Source organism: Anomalospiza imberbis, chromosome 12 (assembly GCF_031753505.1).
Source record: "Anomalospiza imberbis isolate Cuckoo-Finch-1a 21T00152 chromosome 12, ASM3175350v1, whole genome shotgun sequence".
NCBI lineage: Eukaryota > Metazoa > Chordata > Aves > Passeriformes > Viduidae > Anomalospiza > Anomalospiza imberbis.
The window spans coordinates 18,871,023-18,889,828 of record NC_089692.1 but is presented as its reverse complement, the minus strand read 5'-3'; the positions used below and the strand labels follow the sequence as shown (position 1 = coordinate 18,889,828).

General features: G+C 59.3%; 2 protein-coding genes across 5 annotated transcripts in view; one reads left to right on the top strand and one right to left on the bottom strand.

Moving 5' to 3' along the window:
• GSE1 (Gse1 coiled-coil protein) overlaps nucleotides 1-9,020 on the top strand; it is a 100,719-nt gene extending 91,699 nt beyond the window's left edge. For 2 of the 4 annotated variants that reach the window (XM_068203154.1, XM_068203155.1), the window contains exons 8-17: nucleotides 101-411; nucleotides 776-1,100; nucleotides 2,722-3,302; nucleotides 3,820-3,932; nucleotides 4,391-4,661; nucleotides 4,765-4,887; nucleotides 4,995-5,363; nucleotides 6,321-6,596; nucleotides 6,975-7,078; nucleotides 8,309-9,020. In XM_068203154.1, the coding sequence (XP_068059255.1) occupies nucleotides 101-411; nucleotides 776-1,100; nucleotides 2,722-3,302; nucleotides 3,820-3,932; nucleotides 4,391-4,661; nucleotides 4,765-4,887; nucleotides 4,995-5,363; nucleotides 6,321-6,596; nucleotides 6,975-7,078; nucleotides 8,309-8,443 (2,608 nt within the window). In that variant the 3' untranslated portion in view covers nucleotides 8,444-9,020. The remainder of the gene's footprint in view (nucleotides 1-100; nucleotides 412-775; nucleotides 1,101-2,721; nucleotides 3,303-3,819; nucleotides 3,933-4,390; nucleotides 4,662-4,764; nucleotides 4,888-4,994; nucleotides 5,364-6,320; nucleotides 6,597-6,974; nucleotides 7,079-8,308) is intronic. The other 2 variants (XM_068203157.1, XM_068203156.1) reach the window with 1 other exon arrangement.
• Nucleotides 9,021-13,672: 4,652 nt separating this feature from the next.
• GINS2 (GINS complex subunit 2) lies at nucleotides 13,673-17,114 on the bottom strand. Its single transcript, XM_068202435.1, has 5 exons — nucleotides 16,964-17,114; nucleotides 16,186-16,300; nucleotides 15,465-15,564; nucleotides 14,271-14,397; nucleotides 13,673-13,831 (listed from the first exon to the last, which is right to left on the bottom strand). The coding sequence occupies exons 1-5, from the start codon at nucleotides 17,051-17,053 to the stop codon at nucleotides 13,706-13,708; spliced, it is 558 nt and encodes a 185-aa protein (XP_068058536.1). The 5' UTR covers nucleotides 17,054-17,114; the 3' UTR covers nucleotides 13,673-13,705.
• Between the last annotated feature and the right edge of the window lie 1,692 nt (nucleotides 17,115-18,806).

Sequence of the window (18,806 nt, the reverse complement as noted above, 5' to 3'; positions counted from 1 at the left end):
GTGTTCCAGGGGATGCTGACAGGCATCCAGGGTTGATTTTCGGGGTGCTCCAAGCGGGATGTTTGGGGTTGGTGCTTTTGTTTTTGGTTTTTCTCTGCAGGCTGCAGATGGACGAGGAGCTGCGGCAGAGGGAGCGGGAGCGGGAGAAGGAGCGGGAGCGAGAAGCCGACCGGGAGCGGGAGAAGGAGCGCGAGCGGGAGCGGGAGCGCGAGAAGGAGCTGGAGCGCGAGCGGGAAAAGGAGCGGGAACGGGAGCTGGAGAGGCAGCGGGAGCGTGCCCGGGAGAAGGAGCTGAGCATGGTGAAAGCCATGGAGGGGCCCTTCCTCCCCGTGGCGGAGCTGCACGGGCTGCGGGGGCACCCGGCCGAGGAACGGGGCAAGCCGGTGGAGCCGCTGGCACCCAGCAGAGCAGGTAACGCCCGCCCTCCAGAGCTTGCCTTGGTCCCCTCTCCCCTCCATCCAGATGGCAAAGCCGAGGGGGTCGGTGGCCCCGGGAGGTGGCTGGGGACGGGGATGGGCTGTCCTGGCTGCCAGATTGCTTTGCCAGGAGCCCAGCTGCAGCATCTCAGAGCGTCGGCGCGGTGCCTGTGCCATCTGACTCGGGCCGGGCGGGCACTGTGCCCGGTGCATGCCGGGCAGCTGGGCTGGCAGCGAGTGGGCAGCCCCCTGAGCTGAGCTCTGACCGGTGGCTGCCCCACAGCTCCGGGTCCCTCCCGCCCCCAAAATACCCCTGCTCTTCCACACCTTGACTCTCCATCACCCCTTTTCCACTGCAGACAAACTCAAGGACTCGGTGCTGCCCACGCCGAAGCCCATCCAGCACCCTCTGCACCCGCCACCGGGCTCCCACCACCCCGTGCCCAGCCTCATCCCCAACCACAGCGTGTTCCCCCTGCCCGGGAGCAGCGCGGCCACGGCGCTGCTCATCCACCGCACCAACGAGGAGGAGAAGTGGCTGGCCCGGCAGCGCCGGCTGCGCCAGGAGAAGGAGGATCGGCAATCCCAAGTCTCAGAGTTCCGGCAGCAAGTGCTGGAGCAGCACCTGGACATAGGGCGTGCCCCGAGCCAAGCTGAGCCCGAGCACCGGCCCGAGCACCCCAGGTAGGGATGCTGCCAGCCCCGCTCCAGGGATGGAGCTTTCCCCCAAAGCTGAGCTGTGTTTTCCCGTGTCACTGCTGTCCTTGCTGGAATATCTGTATCTTAAGCTGGAGAGGGACTTTGGACAAGGGAGGGGAGTGATGGGACAGGGGGAATGTCTTTGTATACAAAGAGGGCAGGGCTATATGGGCTATTGGGAAGACATTCTTTGCTGGGAGGGTGGGGAGGCCCTGGCACAGGTTGTCCACAGAAGCTGTGGCTGCCCCTGGATCCCTGGAAGTGTCCAAAGCCAGGTTGGAACGGGCTTGGAGCAATCTGGTCTTGTGGAAGGTGTCCCTGTCCATGGCAGGGGGTGAAATAGGATGATCTTTAATGATGCCATGACATGATGATTTAAAGGATTTTCCCCCCAACCTGTGGCTGTGCCCATCCCATTACCCAGCTCTGCCCGCTATCAGGCATCCACCACCCCTCGGCCGTGCCCCTCACACATCCCATGAGCCGAAGCCACGGTGCCTGGCCGGTGCCAGCGGGTTCCTGCCACACGGTGCCAGCCAGGCCGGCTGTGCTGGCAGCGCCAGGCGTTCCCGGTGCCCGACATCTGCGTGGCGGCAGGCGCCGAGCCCGGGAGGTGGCCGGGGGCCAGCGGCGAGTGGCCAGGTGCTGCCCAGCCACCAGCACCGCTAATTGCAGCTCCCCCCTCCCTGGCAGTGGGGCTGGGCGGTGGATGCCTCGTTTGGGGGGCACCTGCGCCAAGCCTGGGCAGTTTGGGGGTCAGTGGAGCGTGCCCACACCCCCGGATTGATTGACAGGGCTTTGCTCGCCCCTGTGGCTGAGCACTTAAGCGGTGCAGGCTCATCCAGCCAGCTCTGCCGCCTGCTCCCTTTGTTATTTTTGGGTATCCAGGGGATTAGCGCGGCTCATCGAGGATAATAAGGAGCGGATCACGGGGCGGCACAAAGGCGAGCGCCCGCCGCAGGCTCCATTCCCCATCCGCTCCTCCCACCCCAAACTGGAGAGGAGACAGCAAGGTCACCCCCAGACACCTGCAGCCGGGGATATTCCATCCCCATCCTTTTCCTGCATCCAGCGGGGTGGGAGAGGGATGGATCCCGGGGGGCAGGCGGTGCTCCCCGCCGGTGGTGACTCCACGGCGGCGCTGAGCTGAACTCGCTGCTCCGTGCGCGGAGCTCCGGGGCGCTGGAGCGGAAAAGTGTTAAATGCACAGCTTGGGCACATGAAATATTTATCCTGCAAATGGGCTGGCTCCGGCTCCTGCTGTCAGAGGAGGGCTGCGCCGGGGTGCTGCCCTCGCCACGGGGCTGTGGCAGGACTGGTGGCACGCTCGTCCCCATGCAGGGGTCAGGGCTGGGGTCTCCAGCCCTGTGCACCTAGGATTCAGCCACATCCATGCTCAACCTGCCCATGCACAGCCTTAACTCTGCCCCCACCCCTCAGGTTTGTGGCATGAAGGGGACAAGTGTGGCAGCCCCACGTGCACAAATCCCTCTGGGTGTTCCTAACAGGCGTGTTTCTCCCCAAAATCCCCCGGGGCTGGAGCGCTGCCAGCTCTCCGGTGGCAGTGCCAGCTCCTGACCTCTCCGGTGCTCTCCTCTCCCCACAGGTTGGGATCGAGCCGCCACGAGCCGAGCAGCCGGGAGCCAGGGCAGCACTTTGGCGGGCCCCCACCCCTCATCTCCCCCAAACCCCAGCACCACCCCGTCACCACGTCCCTCTGGAACCCCGTCTCGCTGATGGAGAGCCCCCCCGACCCTCCCCGGCGCCTCCCCGAGCCCCACGCCCTCCACAGCCACCCAGCGCCCTTCGAGCCCGGCCGCCAGGGCATCCCTGTGGTGAAGGTGGAGAGGGTCTTCTGCCCAGAGAAGCTGGAGGAGGGCCCGAGGAAGAGGGATGCTCTGGAGAAATACCCCCCGGGACGGGAGCCCGGCGCCCCGGAGCACGGGGCCTTCACCCACACCCCCTTCCTAGCTGAGCTGGAAAAGTCCACTCAGAGCATCCTGAGCCAGCAGAGAGCCCCGGCCACCGCGTTCCCCGAGACCACCAAGCCCAGCTCGCCCTACCGGCCCCCCCAGCCCCGCGCCCAGGACCCCATGTACATCTACGACGAGTTCGTGCAGCAGCACCGCAGGCTGGTCAGCAAACTGGACCTGGAGGAGCGCCGGCGGCGGGAGGCCCGTGAGAAAGGTGAGGGTCCGGGGATTTCCCCCCCGGCACCGGGACCTGGCCGGGGGTCTCCCGGGAATGCCGGCGTTCCTGCATCCGAGCGGGTTTGGTAAGCCCTGCGCTCCAGACATGCCCGATGAATAAATGATGAACTGGAGCTAATAAGAGGGTTTTAAATATTGATGGGGCTGCTGGAGTGGGGATGAGAATAGCAGCGAGGAGGAGACGGAGAGCTGGGAGGGGCTGGAATTCTGTCCCCACTCCAGTGGGATGGGGACTCTGCCACAGTGTCCCCAGCCTGTGCCCCATTGGCCCCCTGCCACTCATCCCAGAATGATGGGCAATGCCCTCTGAGGTCCCACAGCTGGTGGAGAGGGGACAGGGCTCCACTGGGTAGCACCCCCCACATCACTCTGACATCCTACCCTGCTGCACTCCCATCCCCAGTGGGGTTCCCCTGTGTCCCAGAAGATTCCCCGGGGTCCCATCAGGTCCCCAAGGTGTTCCCAGCCTCTCACCAGCCTTTCCCCATGCCCAGGGTACTACTACGACCTGGATGACTCCTGTGACGACAGCGACGAGGAGGAGGTGCGGGCCCATCTCCGCTGCGTGGCTGAGCAGCCCCCGCTGAAGCTGGACACGTCCTCTGAGGTACTGGTGGCACCCCTTGTCCCCTCCCTGTCCCCTGGGGGAGCAGCCCCTCTTTTACACCAGTTCCCAATGCCCAGTGCAGCCACCATCCCCACATGTGTGCAGAGGCACCAGGGGGTTAGAGCTGGGGATGATGAGGATGGGCAGTGGAGATGGGGATGGAGGTGGGGATGGAGATGGGGATGGAAGTGGGTTTGACAGTAAGGATGGGCATTGGAACGGGAATGGGGGTGGGATGAGGTGGGAATAGGAACAGGAATGAAAATGAGGATAAGGAGAACGGGGATGAGAATGGGGATGGGAATGGAGATGAGGATTGCAACAGGGATGAGGGTGGGCACGAGGATGGGAATAGGAGTGAAGATGAGGATGACGGTGGGCATGGGGATGAGAATGGGGATAAAGGCGAGGATGGGGGATGACCCTGCTCTGCTCTGCTCTCCCCCTGGTCGCCCCAGAAGCTGGAGTTCCTGCAGCTCTTCGGCCTCACCACGCAGCAGCAGAAGGAGGAACTGCTGAGCCAGAAGCGGCGCAAGCGGCGGCGGATGCTGCGGGAGCGGAGCCCCTCTCCGCCCACGGTGCAGAACAAGCGCCGCACGCCCTCCCCGCGCCTCCCGCTCTCCACCCGCTACAGCCCCGACGAGATGAACAACAGCCCCAACTTCGAGGAGAAGAAGCGCTTCCTCACCATCTTCAACCTCACGCACATCAGCGCCGAGAAGAGGAAAGGTAATAGCCATGGCCCGTGCACGCTCGGGCTTGGGGGCGCCGTGGGGGATCTGCCTGGGGCCCTGAGCTTGCTCTGTTGAGCAGAGGCTACACTAAACCTCAGCTTCCCATGCCGCAGACAAGGAGAAGCTGGTGGAGATGCTCCAGGCCATGAAGCAGAAGACCACGCCGGCCGCCGTGGTGGTGAAGAGCTCCCCGCGGGACAGCCCCGGTGCCCCCAGCACTGGTAAGCGCCCCAAGTCCTTCCCCGGGTCTTGGGTTGGGGGGCACAGCCTTGCCTTGAAGGGTGCACAGAGTCCTGGCTGCAGCCAACTGCTCCTCCTCTTCCCAAAGAGCCTCCAGTGCCACCGCTCCTGCTGGACCTGGACAAACCCGTGGGCATCGCCGTCTCCGTGCCGGAGGTGCCGAAGGCGGCAGAAGCCTCCAGGTTAGACCAGCTGAGGCCCCAGGAGCCACCGAGGCCCAAGGAGTTGGGCACGGCGCCGGAGAAGCCCCGGCTGAGCGACGGGCACCCCGGGAAGAAGGCTCTGAGCATCCTCAGCTACGTCAGGGGTCCCCTCCCCAAGGACATCCCGGTGCCGCTCTCCCACAGCATGAACGGCAAGAGCAAGCCCTGGGAGCCCTTCATTGCCGAGGAGTTTGCCCACCAGTTCCACGAGTCGGTGCTGCAGTCCACGCAGAAGGCGCTGCAGAAGCACAAAGGTAACGGGAAGTTGTTGGGAATTACTGCTTTAAAGCCACTTAAAGAATCACCCGCAAAAGTACCAGCAAAACCAGGTTTAGTGTAACAACAGTATCACAACAAAGTTTGTTGGCAAGGTGCTCTCTCCTGTTTACTAGATGGTTAAAGCACTCTGAGGAAAAGGAAACAAAAATGCAAAGTCATTAAATAAACCCCAAATAATCTGTGTGGAGGCTGGAGGAGGGGGAAACAAAAAGAAAGGAAGGGGTAAGGACAAAAAGGAATATGGATGACCCTCGTGTTGAATCACAAGTTTAGAATGGATCCCTGTGCTAAACTGAGCCTAGACTTGATCAGCAGGTTGTGTTTCAAGGCCCAATAGCTCTTAACTTAATCTTAACAGCATTTAAACTTAATTGACAACTGAAGCAATTTAGCAAGGGATTCATATGGAATTTACTATTCCACAAAACAATAACTTCCTTACAGGCCTAACTTACAAATCTAAAGTTCTTAAGAATCCAGGAGAGTAAGATTCTGAACTGAGTGCCACATCGAGCCTTCCTTGAACCCCTCCAGGGATGGGGACTCCACCACCTCTCAGGGCAGCTCCTTCCAGTGTTTAACAACCCTGCCAATCAAGAAATTCTCCCTGATGTCCAGAAAAAGAAGCAGGGATGCAGGAAGCTGGTTGGGTACTGGGATATCACCCCCTTGTCCACCCACCAGGGTTTGGCACTGGCAACCTCAGTGCTGGAGCATCCCGTGAGCTCATTGCTGAAGCAAAAAATTAGGAATAATACAGCTCCAAAGCCTCCAAACTCACTCAGTTGAGTGATTGAAATAAATAAAACTGCTCCAGCGCACAAAGAGTGATAAAACCCCACCTGTAAGCCCCCGAAAAGTCTGGGAAGGGTGGAATTAATGCCTTGAGGGGCCGTGGGGAGTGGGCAGGGGCTGACTGTGGCTGCCCACAGGGGGGACGGCGGCGCTGACGGCGGAGCAGAACCACAAACTGGACACCTCCATCCACTACAACATCCCGGAGCTGCAGGCGTCCTCCCGCCTGGCCGGGCCCCCGCACAACGGCACGGCCGAGGGGCCACTCCGGCCACTGCCCCCCCTGCCCCGGGACTCCGCCTCCGAGGACGAGGAGGAGGAGGAGGAAGAGGAGGAAGAGGAGGAAGATTACCCCAGGCCCAAGTGGCAAGGGATCGAGGCAATTTTTGAAGCTTACCAGGAACATATAGAAGGTAAGGGGGGCAGGGAGAGTTAAAATGCCAACCTGTGCTTTAGTTTCCTGTGGTAGGGGTCAGTGGTTCCTGCTGGGATGGGCTGGGGAAGCACTGGGGGATCTCCAGCAGTGCAGGAGCAGCTTGAAAGCAACGGGCACTGTTGTTTTTGCAAAAATTAATGTATGCGGGGAAAATCGGTGTATTCACAGCTGCCCAGTGTCCTCCCAGTGGGACCTAAAGGTTCCCCACAGGCAGTGCCAGGGTTGGGAGTGCTCTGGGATGCTGGGGGCAATCACTGCTGGCTGGGCAGAGCCTAGAGCAGGGCTGGCACCCTCCATGGGTGGTGCAAGGAGCCGGAGGAGCCGGTGCTCAGCCCTTGTGCTTTGGATGTTGCAGAACAAAACCTGGAGCGCCAGGTGCTGCAGACGCAGTGCCGGCGGCTGGAGGCCCAGCACTACAGCCTGAGCCTGACGGCCGAGCAGCTGTCACACAGCATGGCGGTGAGTGGGGAGAGCACCATGCCCTGGGCACCCATCCCCTGGGCACCCATCCCCTGGGCACACCATGCCCTGGGCACCCATCCCCTGGGCACCCATCCCCTGGGCACCCATCCCCTGGGCACACCATGCCCTGGGCACACCATGCCCTGGGCACCCATTCCCCTGGGCACCCATCCCCTGGGCACACATCTCCTGGGCACCCATCCCCTGGGCACACCATGCCCTGGGCACACCATGCCCTGGGCACACATCCCCTGGGCACACCATGCCCTGGGCACCCATCCCCTGGGCACCCATCTCCTGGGCACCCATCCCCTGGGCACCCATCCCCTGGGCACACCATCCCCTGGGCACACCATGCCCTGGTCACCCATCCCCTGGGCACACCATCCCCTAGGCACACATCCCCTGGACACTCCTCCCCCTGGGCACCCATCCCTTGGACACCCCTATGGCGTGCCATGTCCTGGGCACCAGGCTCTATGGGCACCCAACCTTCTTGGGATCTTCTTGGGCACCCCAATCCTCCCATGCACTGCACCCATCCTGTGCAGTGCCCATCCCCTGCAGTTCCCCATTTCCTGCCGTATCCCAAACCCTGCACTGCCCATTCCTTGCTCCCCACCCTTTCCCCCCACTATTTCCCAGGCACCACATCCCTCATGAGAGCATCTGGGCGAGCTCAGCATCTCACAGGGGATCCCATCCCTTGCAGTGCCCATTCCCTGTAGTGTCCATCCTCTGCTGTATCCCAAACCCCTGCAGCACCCATTCCCTGCACTGCCCCATTCCCTGCAGCACCCATTCCCTGCACTGCCCCATTCCCTGTCCATTCCCTGTCCATTCCCTGTCCATTCCCTGCCCTGTCCATTCCTTGTCCATTCCCTGCCCATTCCCTGTCCATTCCCTGTCCATTCCCTGCACTACCCATTCCCTGCCCATTCCCTGTCCATTCCCTGTCCATTCCCTGTCCATTCCCTGCACTGCCCCATTCCCTGTCCATTCCCTGCCCATTCCCTGTCCATTCCCTGCCCATTCCCTGTCCATTCCCTGTCCATTCCCTGCACTACCCATTCCCTGCCCATTCCCTGTCCATTCCCTGTCCATTCCCTGTCCATTCCCTGCACTGCCCATTCTCTGCAGCACCCCCACGCTATTCCCCTCTGCTCTTCCCCTCCCCTGGAGCTGTCGGGTGCCCGCTGACCATTCCCATTCCCTGGCTGCCCGCAGGAGCTGAGGACCCAGAAGCAGAAGATGGTGTCGGAGCGGGAGCGCCTGCAAGCCGAGCTGGATCACCTGCGGAAGTGCCTTGCCTTGCCTGCAATGCAGTGGTCTAGGGGTTATTTCAAGGGGTATCCCAGGTGACGCTCCTTGGGCCAGGCCGAACATATAGTCTAGAAATAATAATCTATTTTATTACCTTGAATATTTAATATTTTTCACTGGGAGGTTTGAAGCTACAAAAATAAAATTAAAAAAAAAAAAAACGAACGGGAAAAAAAAAAGACAACAAACAACAACAACGAAATCATTAATAATAAAAGGAAGAAAACAACAAAAAAAAAAAAAAAAAGAGAAATAAATAAATGGAGAATGTGCCATGCATGAAGCAAACGGGAGCCGGGAGGAGCCGGGAGCCCATCCCAAGGCCAGCAGCCCCCGGCATGTCCCCTCCTGTCCCCTCCTCGGGGGGCCACGGCTCTGAAGCGCCCCCCTCCACCCACCCACACTTTATAACGCTCATTTTTGTTGGTTCTTTGTTTTTTTTTTTTTCTAAGAAAAAGGAGAAAAAAAAAAAAAGACAATGAAAGACTCCACCGACAACACTAAACCCGGCGGGGCCCCGGGTGCTGCCGGATCCCGCTCCCAGCACGGCACCCCCAGCCCGGGGTTTCCCCTGGAAATGCACTTCGCTATCAAAAAATAAAGTCAATAAACTGGTTGAAGGTCCCTTTTTGTTCCTGGTTGGCGGGGAAGGGGCAGGGACACGCGCGGGGTCACTTTGTCACCCCGGCTTTGGGATTGAACAGGCGGAAAGAAAAAAAAAAAAAGGTGCTTCAGCCTTGTACTGTGTATATATATTAAAAACAACAAAGTTTTGTATGTTTTTATTGCTTCAATTATTGTTATAAAAAGCTTGCCTTTTTTTTTAAGATGTTTCTGCTTTTTTTTTTCCTTTTTCTCCCCCCACCCCCAGCTCCTCCCTCCCTGTTTTTACTTTCTTTCTAGTTTGTTTGTTTTTATTCCTTTTGGCGAAAAGATTAACTCGCTTTTAGTGTTTGTACTGCTGCTGGTCGGGCCAGAAAAGATATTGAAATGTTTTAAAAAGAATTGAAACCCAGGAAAAATAAATCCCCTTTTCTACTGGGGCAGGTCCTGTCCCACCACCAGTCCCTCGAGAAGCTGAGCCCTTCCACCCTCCTGTGGTTTTGTTTTTTATTTTTACCCTTTTTCTTTGCTTTCTGGGGCTTTTTCTGCTCCAGCTGGGTCGTCGTGGGTGTCACGGTGCCGGGTGGTGTCTGAGCCTTGCCCAGGCTCCGTCTGCCAAAGGAAAAATCCCAAGGAATTGCACGGAGAGGGTGGAGGGTTGAGGGGTGGGTGGCACTGGGGTGTCCTTGTCCCCCCCAAAAAAATTCCAAGACAATCAGAGCAGCTCTAAGGCAGTTTGGGCACAGGGAGAGTGGGTCCTGTGGGGTGTCTTGGTGGCCCTTTGGGGACAATCCATGTGGAGCTGTGCCCGCAGGCGGGCAGGGATGTCCTGGTGCCACCAGGGTCAGGCTTGGTGCCATTTTTAGCCACCTGCTAAAAACCAGTGCGTGCCCTGCCTCCCCTCCCCCGGGGGAGCCCTTTTATTTGATATTGTTATTTTTAAATTATTTATCAGAAATTGTTTTTAATTCGCCACGAGACCAGCTCACATCCTCGGGAAAAGGTGACCTCTGCTTCCTGCTTTAAATTCCCTCGTTGCACTGGCAAAGAAAAGCATTAACCCCCCACAAACCCCCCCTGCTCCCTGCTCTCTCATTGGCTTCACCAAATAAAAAAAAAAGAGCTGGGCAAGATTAAAAAGCAAAATGCCCTTGTGACAGAAATTAGTTTAATCTTTTTTAAATCCCCAATTGCCTCGCCAGCCTCTGGCCTCGCCGCTGCCAACTGCGGGCTCCAAAGGGAATTTTTACACGGCAAAATTCGCTCCTTGCTCCGCTCCTTTCCCTTCCCGTGTGCCGTGGCAGAGGGAGGGGGAAGAAGCCAGGGATGGAAAATCATTGGCAATTTATCCCTCGCCGTGCTGAGGAGCCTGGCTGGGATGCAGCCTCGCTTTGTAGCAGCTCCTGTGCCGACTTTCCCTCCTCACCAGCCTGGATTCAGGGGTTTTGGACCAATTTTCCCCATGCCCCGGGGTTGTGGTGAGCAATTGTGTCTGTGCAGAATTGCTGGAGCAGCTGTGCCAGAGCCTGGAAGGGCTGGGAGGAAGGAGAGGAAGACAGAGCCTGCTGGGGGCAGGTTGGATGCTGTGAAAGAAAACAAAACAAAACCCAAGAAAGGGGAAAAACCCAACCCTAAACATGTTCAAAGTGTACCTTGTTGGAATTAATTGTAATGTAATATATTATTTGTTGAATGTAGTAATTAGGTATTTATGAATATATTGCTGTAATTCCTGAAAACATCCCCAAAAAACCCCCAAAATAAACTCTTCCACAACGACGGCAAGGAATCCTTTCTCCCTTGGGAACGCTCCGAGCATTCCCGGCAGCTCCTGCCGTCATTCCTGCCATCCTTCCCGCGGTGCCAGCCCTTCGGGGCACAGCCCGGGCAGGCAGGGGACAGATGGCAGCGGGAGCCTGGCCCAGCTGCTCGGGGAAGGGCAGCGCTGGCAGCCTGGCACCCTCGGGCACCAGGAATAATGACAGCTGCCATCAGCACAGCCCTGCTCCGGCCAGAGCCCGCCTGGATCCTGCTAGATCCTGCCCAGAATCCTGCCTAGATCCCGCCTGGAACCTGCCCTAGATCCTGTCTGGATCCTACCCTGGATCCAGCCTGAATCCCGCTTGGATCCTGTCCTAGATCCTGCTGGATCCCACCCTAAATCTTGCCTTGATCCTGCCCCAGATCCAGCCTGAATCCCGCTTGGATCCTGTCCTAGATCCTGCTGGATCCCACCCTAAATCTTGCCTTGATCCTGCCCCGGATCCAGCCTGAATCCCGCTTGGATCCTGTCCTAGGTCCTGCTGGATCCCACCCTAAATCTTGCCTTGATCCTGCCCTGGATCCAGCCTGAATCCTGCTTGGATCCTGTCCTAGATCCTGCTGGATCCCACCCTAAATCTTGCCTTGATCCTGCCCTGGATCCAGCCTGAATCCCGCTTGGATCCTGTCCTAGGTCCTGCTGGATCCCACCTGGATCGTGCCCTAGATCTTGCCTTGATCATGCCCTAGATCCCACCTGAATTCTGCCCTGAATCCTGCCTAGATCCCGCCTGGATCCTTCCCTAGATCTTGCCTGAATCCTGCCGGAATCCTGCCCTAAATCCTTTCTGGATCCTATCCTTGGATCCTGCCCTAAATCCTGCCTGGATCCTGCCCCAGATCCTCTCTGAATCCTGTCTGGATCCTGCCCTGGATCCCACCCTTGCCTGTCGCTCTGCTGCAGGGAAACGGGGCCGGAGCCAAAGGGGAGCTGCAGGATTTTCCAGGCATTGTTTGTGACACAGTCTGGGATTTATCTGATACCGTTCTTCAGCTGCATTTTTTTTTTTTTTTAATTATCGTTATTTTTCTTACAGACAGTTTCAGATTAAACCCCCAAATATTACAAAAATAAAGCTGGTTGATATTCTGGTATTTCCCCACAGCCTGGTATCTGAGAGGGAAAACCATTTTCTTTTGTCCTTCTCCAAAGAGCAGATGGATCTGCTTCCCAGCTGATCTCCCCAGCAGACACCTCATTGCCGGCACATCTTCCCTTCTTTTTTTTTTTTTTCTTTTTTTTTCTCAAGGCTCTGAGAAAATCCATGGAAGCACCGCCTCGAAATTTATGGTTTTCAAGGCAGTGTGTGGCCTGTGCTGCCCTCAGAAGTTCCCTCGCTGAAGTACAAGCCCAGAGAATCGCCGGGAGAAGCCGCACAGCTGCGGCCACTGCGGCAAGAGCGGCGACCCCACCGAGCACCGGCACAGCCACCCCGGGCCGCTGTCCCCAGGGGCCCGCGGGGACACAGGGGACATGGGGACAGTGGCACTGCCCCAGGGGACATGGGGATGGTGGTACTGCTCTCTCTTTGTGCCCCAGGGGACATGGGGACAGTGACACCACCTGCTCTTGGTGCCCCAGGGGACATGGGGACAGTGGCACTGCCTGTTCTTGGTGCCCCAGGGGACATAGGGACAGTGGTACTGCTCTCTCTTTGTGCCCAGGGGACATGGGGACAGTGGCACTGCCCGCTCTTCGTGCCCCAGGGACAGTGGCACTGCCCTCTCTGTGCCCCAGGGAACATGGGGACAGTGGCACTGCCCCAGGGGACATGGGGACAGTGGCACTGCCCCAGGGGACATGGGGATGGTGGTACTGCTCTCTCTTTGTGCCCCAGGGGACATGGGGACAGTGGCACTGCCTGCTGTTTGTGGCCCAAGGGGCAGGGGGACAGTGGCACTGCCCCAGGGGACATGGGGACAGTGGCACTGCCTGTTCTTGGTGCCCCAGGGGACATGGGGACGGTGGTACTGCTCTCTCTTTGTGCCCAGGGGACATGGGGACAGTGGCACTGCCCGCTCTTCGTGCCCCAGGGACAGTGGCACTGCCTGTTCTTGGTGCCCCAGGGGACATGGCGACAGTGGCACCAGGACTTGGGGACACAAGGACAGTTGGGGCATCTTCACGCCCTAAGGGGACGCCGCGGTGGGGACAGCTGGACAACGCTGGCGCCCTGCGAGGACATGGGGACACACAGACAGTGGGCCACACAGGGACTGTGCCACATAGAGGGGACATGGTGCCACCATGCCAGGGGACACAGGGAGAGAGAGTTTGATGGGCAGGACGTGGTGACAGAGCTGGGGTCACACGAGTTGTGCCACAGGTGAGGGGACGTGGTGACACCAAGCTGGGACACTGGGGGGGCACCTGGACTGGGACAAGGACAGGACACGGTGACTCCAAGGGGGAGGACACACGGACAGGACAGAGTGACACAGAGCTGATGTCCCCAAGCTCACCCTGTGTCCTGTGTCACCCTCGGTGCCACATCCCAGAGCTGTAAATAGGGGAAGGGGGGAGGGACACCAGGGTGAGAGGTGACACCAAGATGTCCCTGTGGGGTGGGGAGAGGTATGGACAGGTCGTTTTGGGGGAGCTGGGTGTTGGTTTTGGGGGTGACAAAAATGGGGGGGAACAACAAAAGTGCCCCAAGGGGGGATGGGGACAATCCTGGGGGGGAGGGTAAAAACCCCAGGGGGAGGGAGGGCAAAAAACCCCCGGGGGTGGGGGGGGAGCCTGCGGCGAGGCTCTGGGGATGCTCCAGCAGCTCCAGAGCAATTCCCAGCCGGCCCTGAGGGGAGATTTGAGGGCTGGGAGGTCCCTGCAGGGAGGTGGGAGCTGCCCGGACGGAGCAGCTCCTTCCCAGCTCCCGGTCAGAAATCCTGGGAGTGGGAGCTCTCGCCAGGCTGGAGGTTAGTCCGGAGCTTGTACATGTGATCCAAGGCTTGGGTAAGGAAAGTCCCGGTGGTGTTGATCTCCATCAGGGTTAAATTATCCAGCTAAAAGGGGAAATAACAGGATCTGGGAAGACAAGGTACTTGGGAAGCAGCTCCCAGCCCACAGCTCCCTTTGCTGACACCCCAAGGGACTGACCCAGCTGCCAGCCCTGGGCAAGAGAAGCACCCGAGCACCATTTCAAGAGCATTCCCCATGGCTGGAAGTGTTCAAAGACAAGCTGGATGGGGCTTGCAGCTGCCTGGTCTAGTGGAAGGTGTGCACGGGGGTGGAAGGAGATCTTTAAGAGCCAACCTAAACCATTCCACCACTCCTCTGCTTCCCACAAGGCGCAGGGAGCTGCCCCTGGCCCACGAGGTTCCGCACGCAACCCCAGCTCCTCAGTGACACAGGACAAGCACGCCCCAAGCCAGCCTTTTCCCAGCAGCTCATCCCCCGTCCCTCAGCAGCCCGGATCCCTCCCGGGCTGAGCTCCTGGCACACCTTGGCGTGAGCCTCCTGCTGCCGCACGAAGCTGTCGGCGGACAGGCGCAGCTTGGCCATGCGCGTGTCCCACGTGTCCTTCACCAGCGTCCGGATCTCGTCCGCTCTGGGGATGTTGTCAGAGGCACTGGGGCAGGGAAAGGGAGGGCAGGGTCAGAGCAGGCTCTGAGGGGTGTGTGGTTATGTCGCTGGGTGGTGGTGTCCCCAAGGGCTGCTGTCACCGAGTGGTGACACCCACCCAGGACAGTTCGCTAAAAACCTGCAACCCCACAATTAAAATCCTCTCTGCTCCTTGTCCTGCTGGGATTTCTGGGGTGGTTTCTTTCCCCAGGAATGCTCAGCTCCAATGCAGCAGCTGGTTGTCACTAGAATCCTTCTGCTCTTTAATTGCCCAGCTGGTACGAGGCGCAGAGGGCCCCAAACCCGGCCAAAGTCACGGCCAGCTGGGGAATCCAAGGGCTCAGGCACAATGAAATCCCCAGCTCAGGGCTCCATCAGGGAGAATTAAGCTGGAAGGGCTGGATGGGACGTGCCCCACCACCCCATTGAGGCCATTCAGCGCTGCCACAAGGAGCTGGGAGACGCGATGGATGCGCACGGACAGAGCTGTCAGGGCTGCTGGAGCGTGCTGGGAAGGAGCAGCACGCCAGGAGCCTCCTCTCCAGAGGGAAAAGCCAGAGCTGGAATGCCCACCCTGCTTAATCGAGGGCTTAAAAAGTCAGCAGAGCCCTCGCCGAGACAAATACCAGCCAGCACATTTCACAAGTGAAATGCCTCAGCAGGCAGGAGCTCAGGCTCGGAATATCCCCGGCCTCCTGCTTCCCAGGCTGAGGGAAGAGGAGCTTTCCTCCTGAAGGAGAGCCAAGGAAGAAGCCTGGAGGCTGGAGGCTGCTGAACAGATTGCAGCCGTGGAACGTGCCGCGGCTCCTCCAGGCCTCCACGCCGAGCTGCTGCTCAATAAAGCGGCACAGCCCCAGTTGTGAGGCCAGGGAAGGAGCCATCCCCAGGTTCCTGAGAGGCAGAGTTACCGTGAGGGAAGTGCTGCTGCGAAATCTTGGCAGGCTGAGGGATAAACCTCCCTCAGCTCTCCCTTTTCCCCACCGCCCTGTGGGGCTGCTGCCAAGCAAAGCTTGAAAAATCGTCCGTGCTCACACCAAGCGGGGTGGAAAATGGCCCAGCTCAGCTCCTACTCACTAGTTCAGCAGCAGCTTGGTGAGCTCCATGTAGTAGGGGCTGGGCATGGGAGTGAAGGTGTCCTCTTTCCGCTCCTGATCCCGGATTTCCTCCAGTTTCCCTAAAATACAACCAGGGATGCTCAGCTTTTGTGTGTTTTTCCCCCTCTCCAGGAAAAACCCACTTGTTTCTGTAGGATCAGCTCAGTGTCCAAGCCTCCAGGAAAAGGCTCCTGCGAGGAGGCACACAAGGGACATGGATGCCTCCAAGGTCTCCCTCCTCACAGGGATTTTCCCAAGAATTAGTGAGAGGATGAGAGGAAACAGCCTCAAGTTTTGCCAGGGAAGGTTCAGGTTGGACATCAGAAGGAATTCCTGGACTGAAACACTGGAAGGGGCTGCCCAGGGAGGTTTGGAGTCCCATCCCTGGAGGTGGCACTCAGTGCTCTGGGCTGGTGACAAGATGGGCACAAGTTGGATTTGGTGAGGTTGGAGGTTTCTTCCAACCTAAAAAATTCTGAGATTCTGTGACCCAAAGTCCCTAAAGTGTCTTCTGAACAAGCCTCACCACCCTCAGAGTAAATAAAGAATTCCAGGGGTGGGACATGAGATCCTTCTCTCCCAGCTGCTTTGTGCTTTTGAATTAAGCTCCCCACTATTGGTGAAAAACAGATTACTTTTAATTTCATGTTTCCACTGCACCCACTGAAAGCCAGAGCTGAAGCCAGAGCCTCCATCCTCACCAACATCCATCCATTCTGGGGGAATGAGCCGACACTTCTGCCTCTGCTTCAGATTAATGGCCAGCCACACAGGCACTTCCACTGGCAAGCCAGGATTGAAGGGACCCAGATCCCCCTGGAAAACAAATTAAGGATGAGAGAGGCGGGCAACAACCAGGGCTTGGAATGCACAGAGCCTGCCTGCTAACGTGGTGAGAGTTTCCAGAGGATTTGGAAAAGCCTGGGTCAAACATTTGATCCTGCATTTCCTCCTCTCACTTCCCAGAATTCTTGCTCTCAGACTTTCCCTCATCTCCCTGGAGAAGGAACAACCAACGTTTCCTTTTATTCCAAGGTGTTTCACAGGAGTTGCAAGTTCCATCTCCCGGAGGCTCCCCAGGTTCTGGCCAGCGCCCAGGACAGCCGGCCACTCCCAGCCAGGGCTCAGGGGCTGCACAAACCCCCCAGAGATGTGGGGGACAGCACAGCCCCCTCCCCAACCTCCTGGGGGCCGTTCTCCCATCCCCGTCATTCCCGAATCCCTTCATCCCTCCATCCCAAACCCACCCCCCATCTCCTCCCCCTGTTCCCAAACACCCCAGACCCATCCTAATCCCCCCAGCTGCCGCACCTCAATCCCAATCCCTTAAACCCCGTTCCCCACACCCACCCAGACGCTGCCCTGCCCCATAAGCCCCCCAAACTCGTTCTCGGTCGCCCCAGGCCGTGTCCCCAAGGCCCCAGGCCCCTTCCAGCCCCCGTCCCTGCCCAGCCCCCTCAGCCCAGCGCGGGCCCCGACCCCGATGAGGTGAATCCGGTCCAGGCTGAAGTTGGGCACGATCGTCACCAGCTCCTTCTCGGCCAGGAACTCCACCTCGGCCGGCTCCATGGACCCGGGGGGAGCCGAGCCGGGACCGGGCCGGGATCGAACGGGACCGGGCCGGGATCGAACGGGACCGGGCCGGGATCGAACGGGACCGGGCCGGGATCGAACCGGATCGCCCTGGCCCGCCCTCGCTCCCTATTGGCCGCGCAGCCCCCAGGCCCCGCCCACCGCTCCCCTCTCCCGCCTCCCTGCGCGTTTTCGCGGTCTTCGGGGAAAGGCGGGGCCTGGCGCGGCGCGGCGCACGCTGATTGGCTGTCCCCTTGTGTTGCCGTGGCGCACGCCTCTCTGATTGGCTGTTCTGCGCTCCCCGCGCTCTGGCTGCTGCCCCGCCGGGGGAGGTCCGGATGGGGGCACGGGGACCAATCGCGGCGCTCCCCGCGGGCGCTCGGCCAATCAGCGCTCGGCACTTGTTGCCGGGGCGCCGCGGGAGTGGCGGCGCCCGCTACTGCCGCCCCCTGGCGGCCGAGAGAGGCAGCGCCCCGCGGGAACGCGCGCGGGTCCCCGCGACCGCCGGGCTGGGATGGGTGACACGGACCGGGATGGGTGACACGGATTGGGATGGGTGACACGGACCGGGATGGGTGACACGGACCGGGATGGGTGACACGGACTGGGATGGGTGACACGGGCCGGGATGGGTGACACGGACCAGGATGGGTGACACGGACCGGGATGGGTGACACGGACCGGGATGGGTGACACGGACTGGGCAGTGCCCAGGCCCCAGCAGCCGCCCTCCTGTGCATGGACCAGCAGCAGCGTCCATTTGTCTGTCTGTTCAGTGGCCCCTGTTCAGACACCCATGCTCAGGCACCTGCCATCACTCATCTGTCCCTTTCCTCTGTTAACCATCCATCCATTATCCATCCATCCATCCATCCATCCATCATCCATCCATCCATCCATCCATCCATTATCCATCCATCCATCCATTATCCATCCATCCATCCATCCATCCATCATCCATCCATCATCCATCCATCCATCCATCCATCCATCCATCCATCATCCATCCATCATCCATCCATCCATCCATCCATCCATTATCCATCCATCCATCCATTATCCATCCATCCATCCATCCATCCATCATCCATCCATCATCCATCCATCCATCCATCCATCCATCCATCCATCATCCATCCATCATCCATCCATCCATCCATCCATCCATCCATCATCCATCCATCATCCATCCATCCATCCATCCATCCATCCATCCATCCATCCTCCTCCCTACACCCACATCAGCCGAGTGGTTTCTGGAAGATTTGGGGGGAGCTGCATCCCATTTGCAAGTCCCCATGGAACCCCACCAGACAAATCCACTTCTCCCCACCACCTCGGGCTCAGCCCTGGGCCCACCCATGGAGCAGCCACGACCCTTGGGCTGAGCGTTACCCCCAGCCTGGGGTGGGAGCCAAGCCTTGGGGACCCCCAACCCACCCCCGCCATGGGTGGCACGAGGAGGGTCCCTGAGCCCCCGTTCCCGGAGCAGCCCCCGGTGCCGCCGGCACGTGCTGGGCACTCCAGGAACGTCTCCCCCACGCTGCGCCTCCCCTCGTGTGTCTTTTGCCATCTGCTGCTGTCATTAAAAAATTAAATTTCCATCTGCTTTCACACTCCCGCCTCTCCCGCCGGCTCCGGGTGCTGCCGCTCCCCGGGAAGCATCGCCCCCGGCTCTCTCCCGGGATGCGGCCGATCCGGCGGCACGCGGGTGACGACGCCGAGTTCGTTTTCCTGCTGCTGTTTGCTG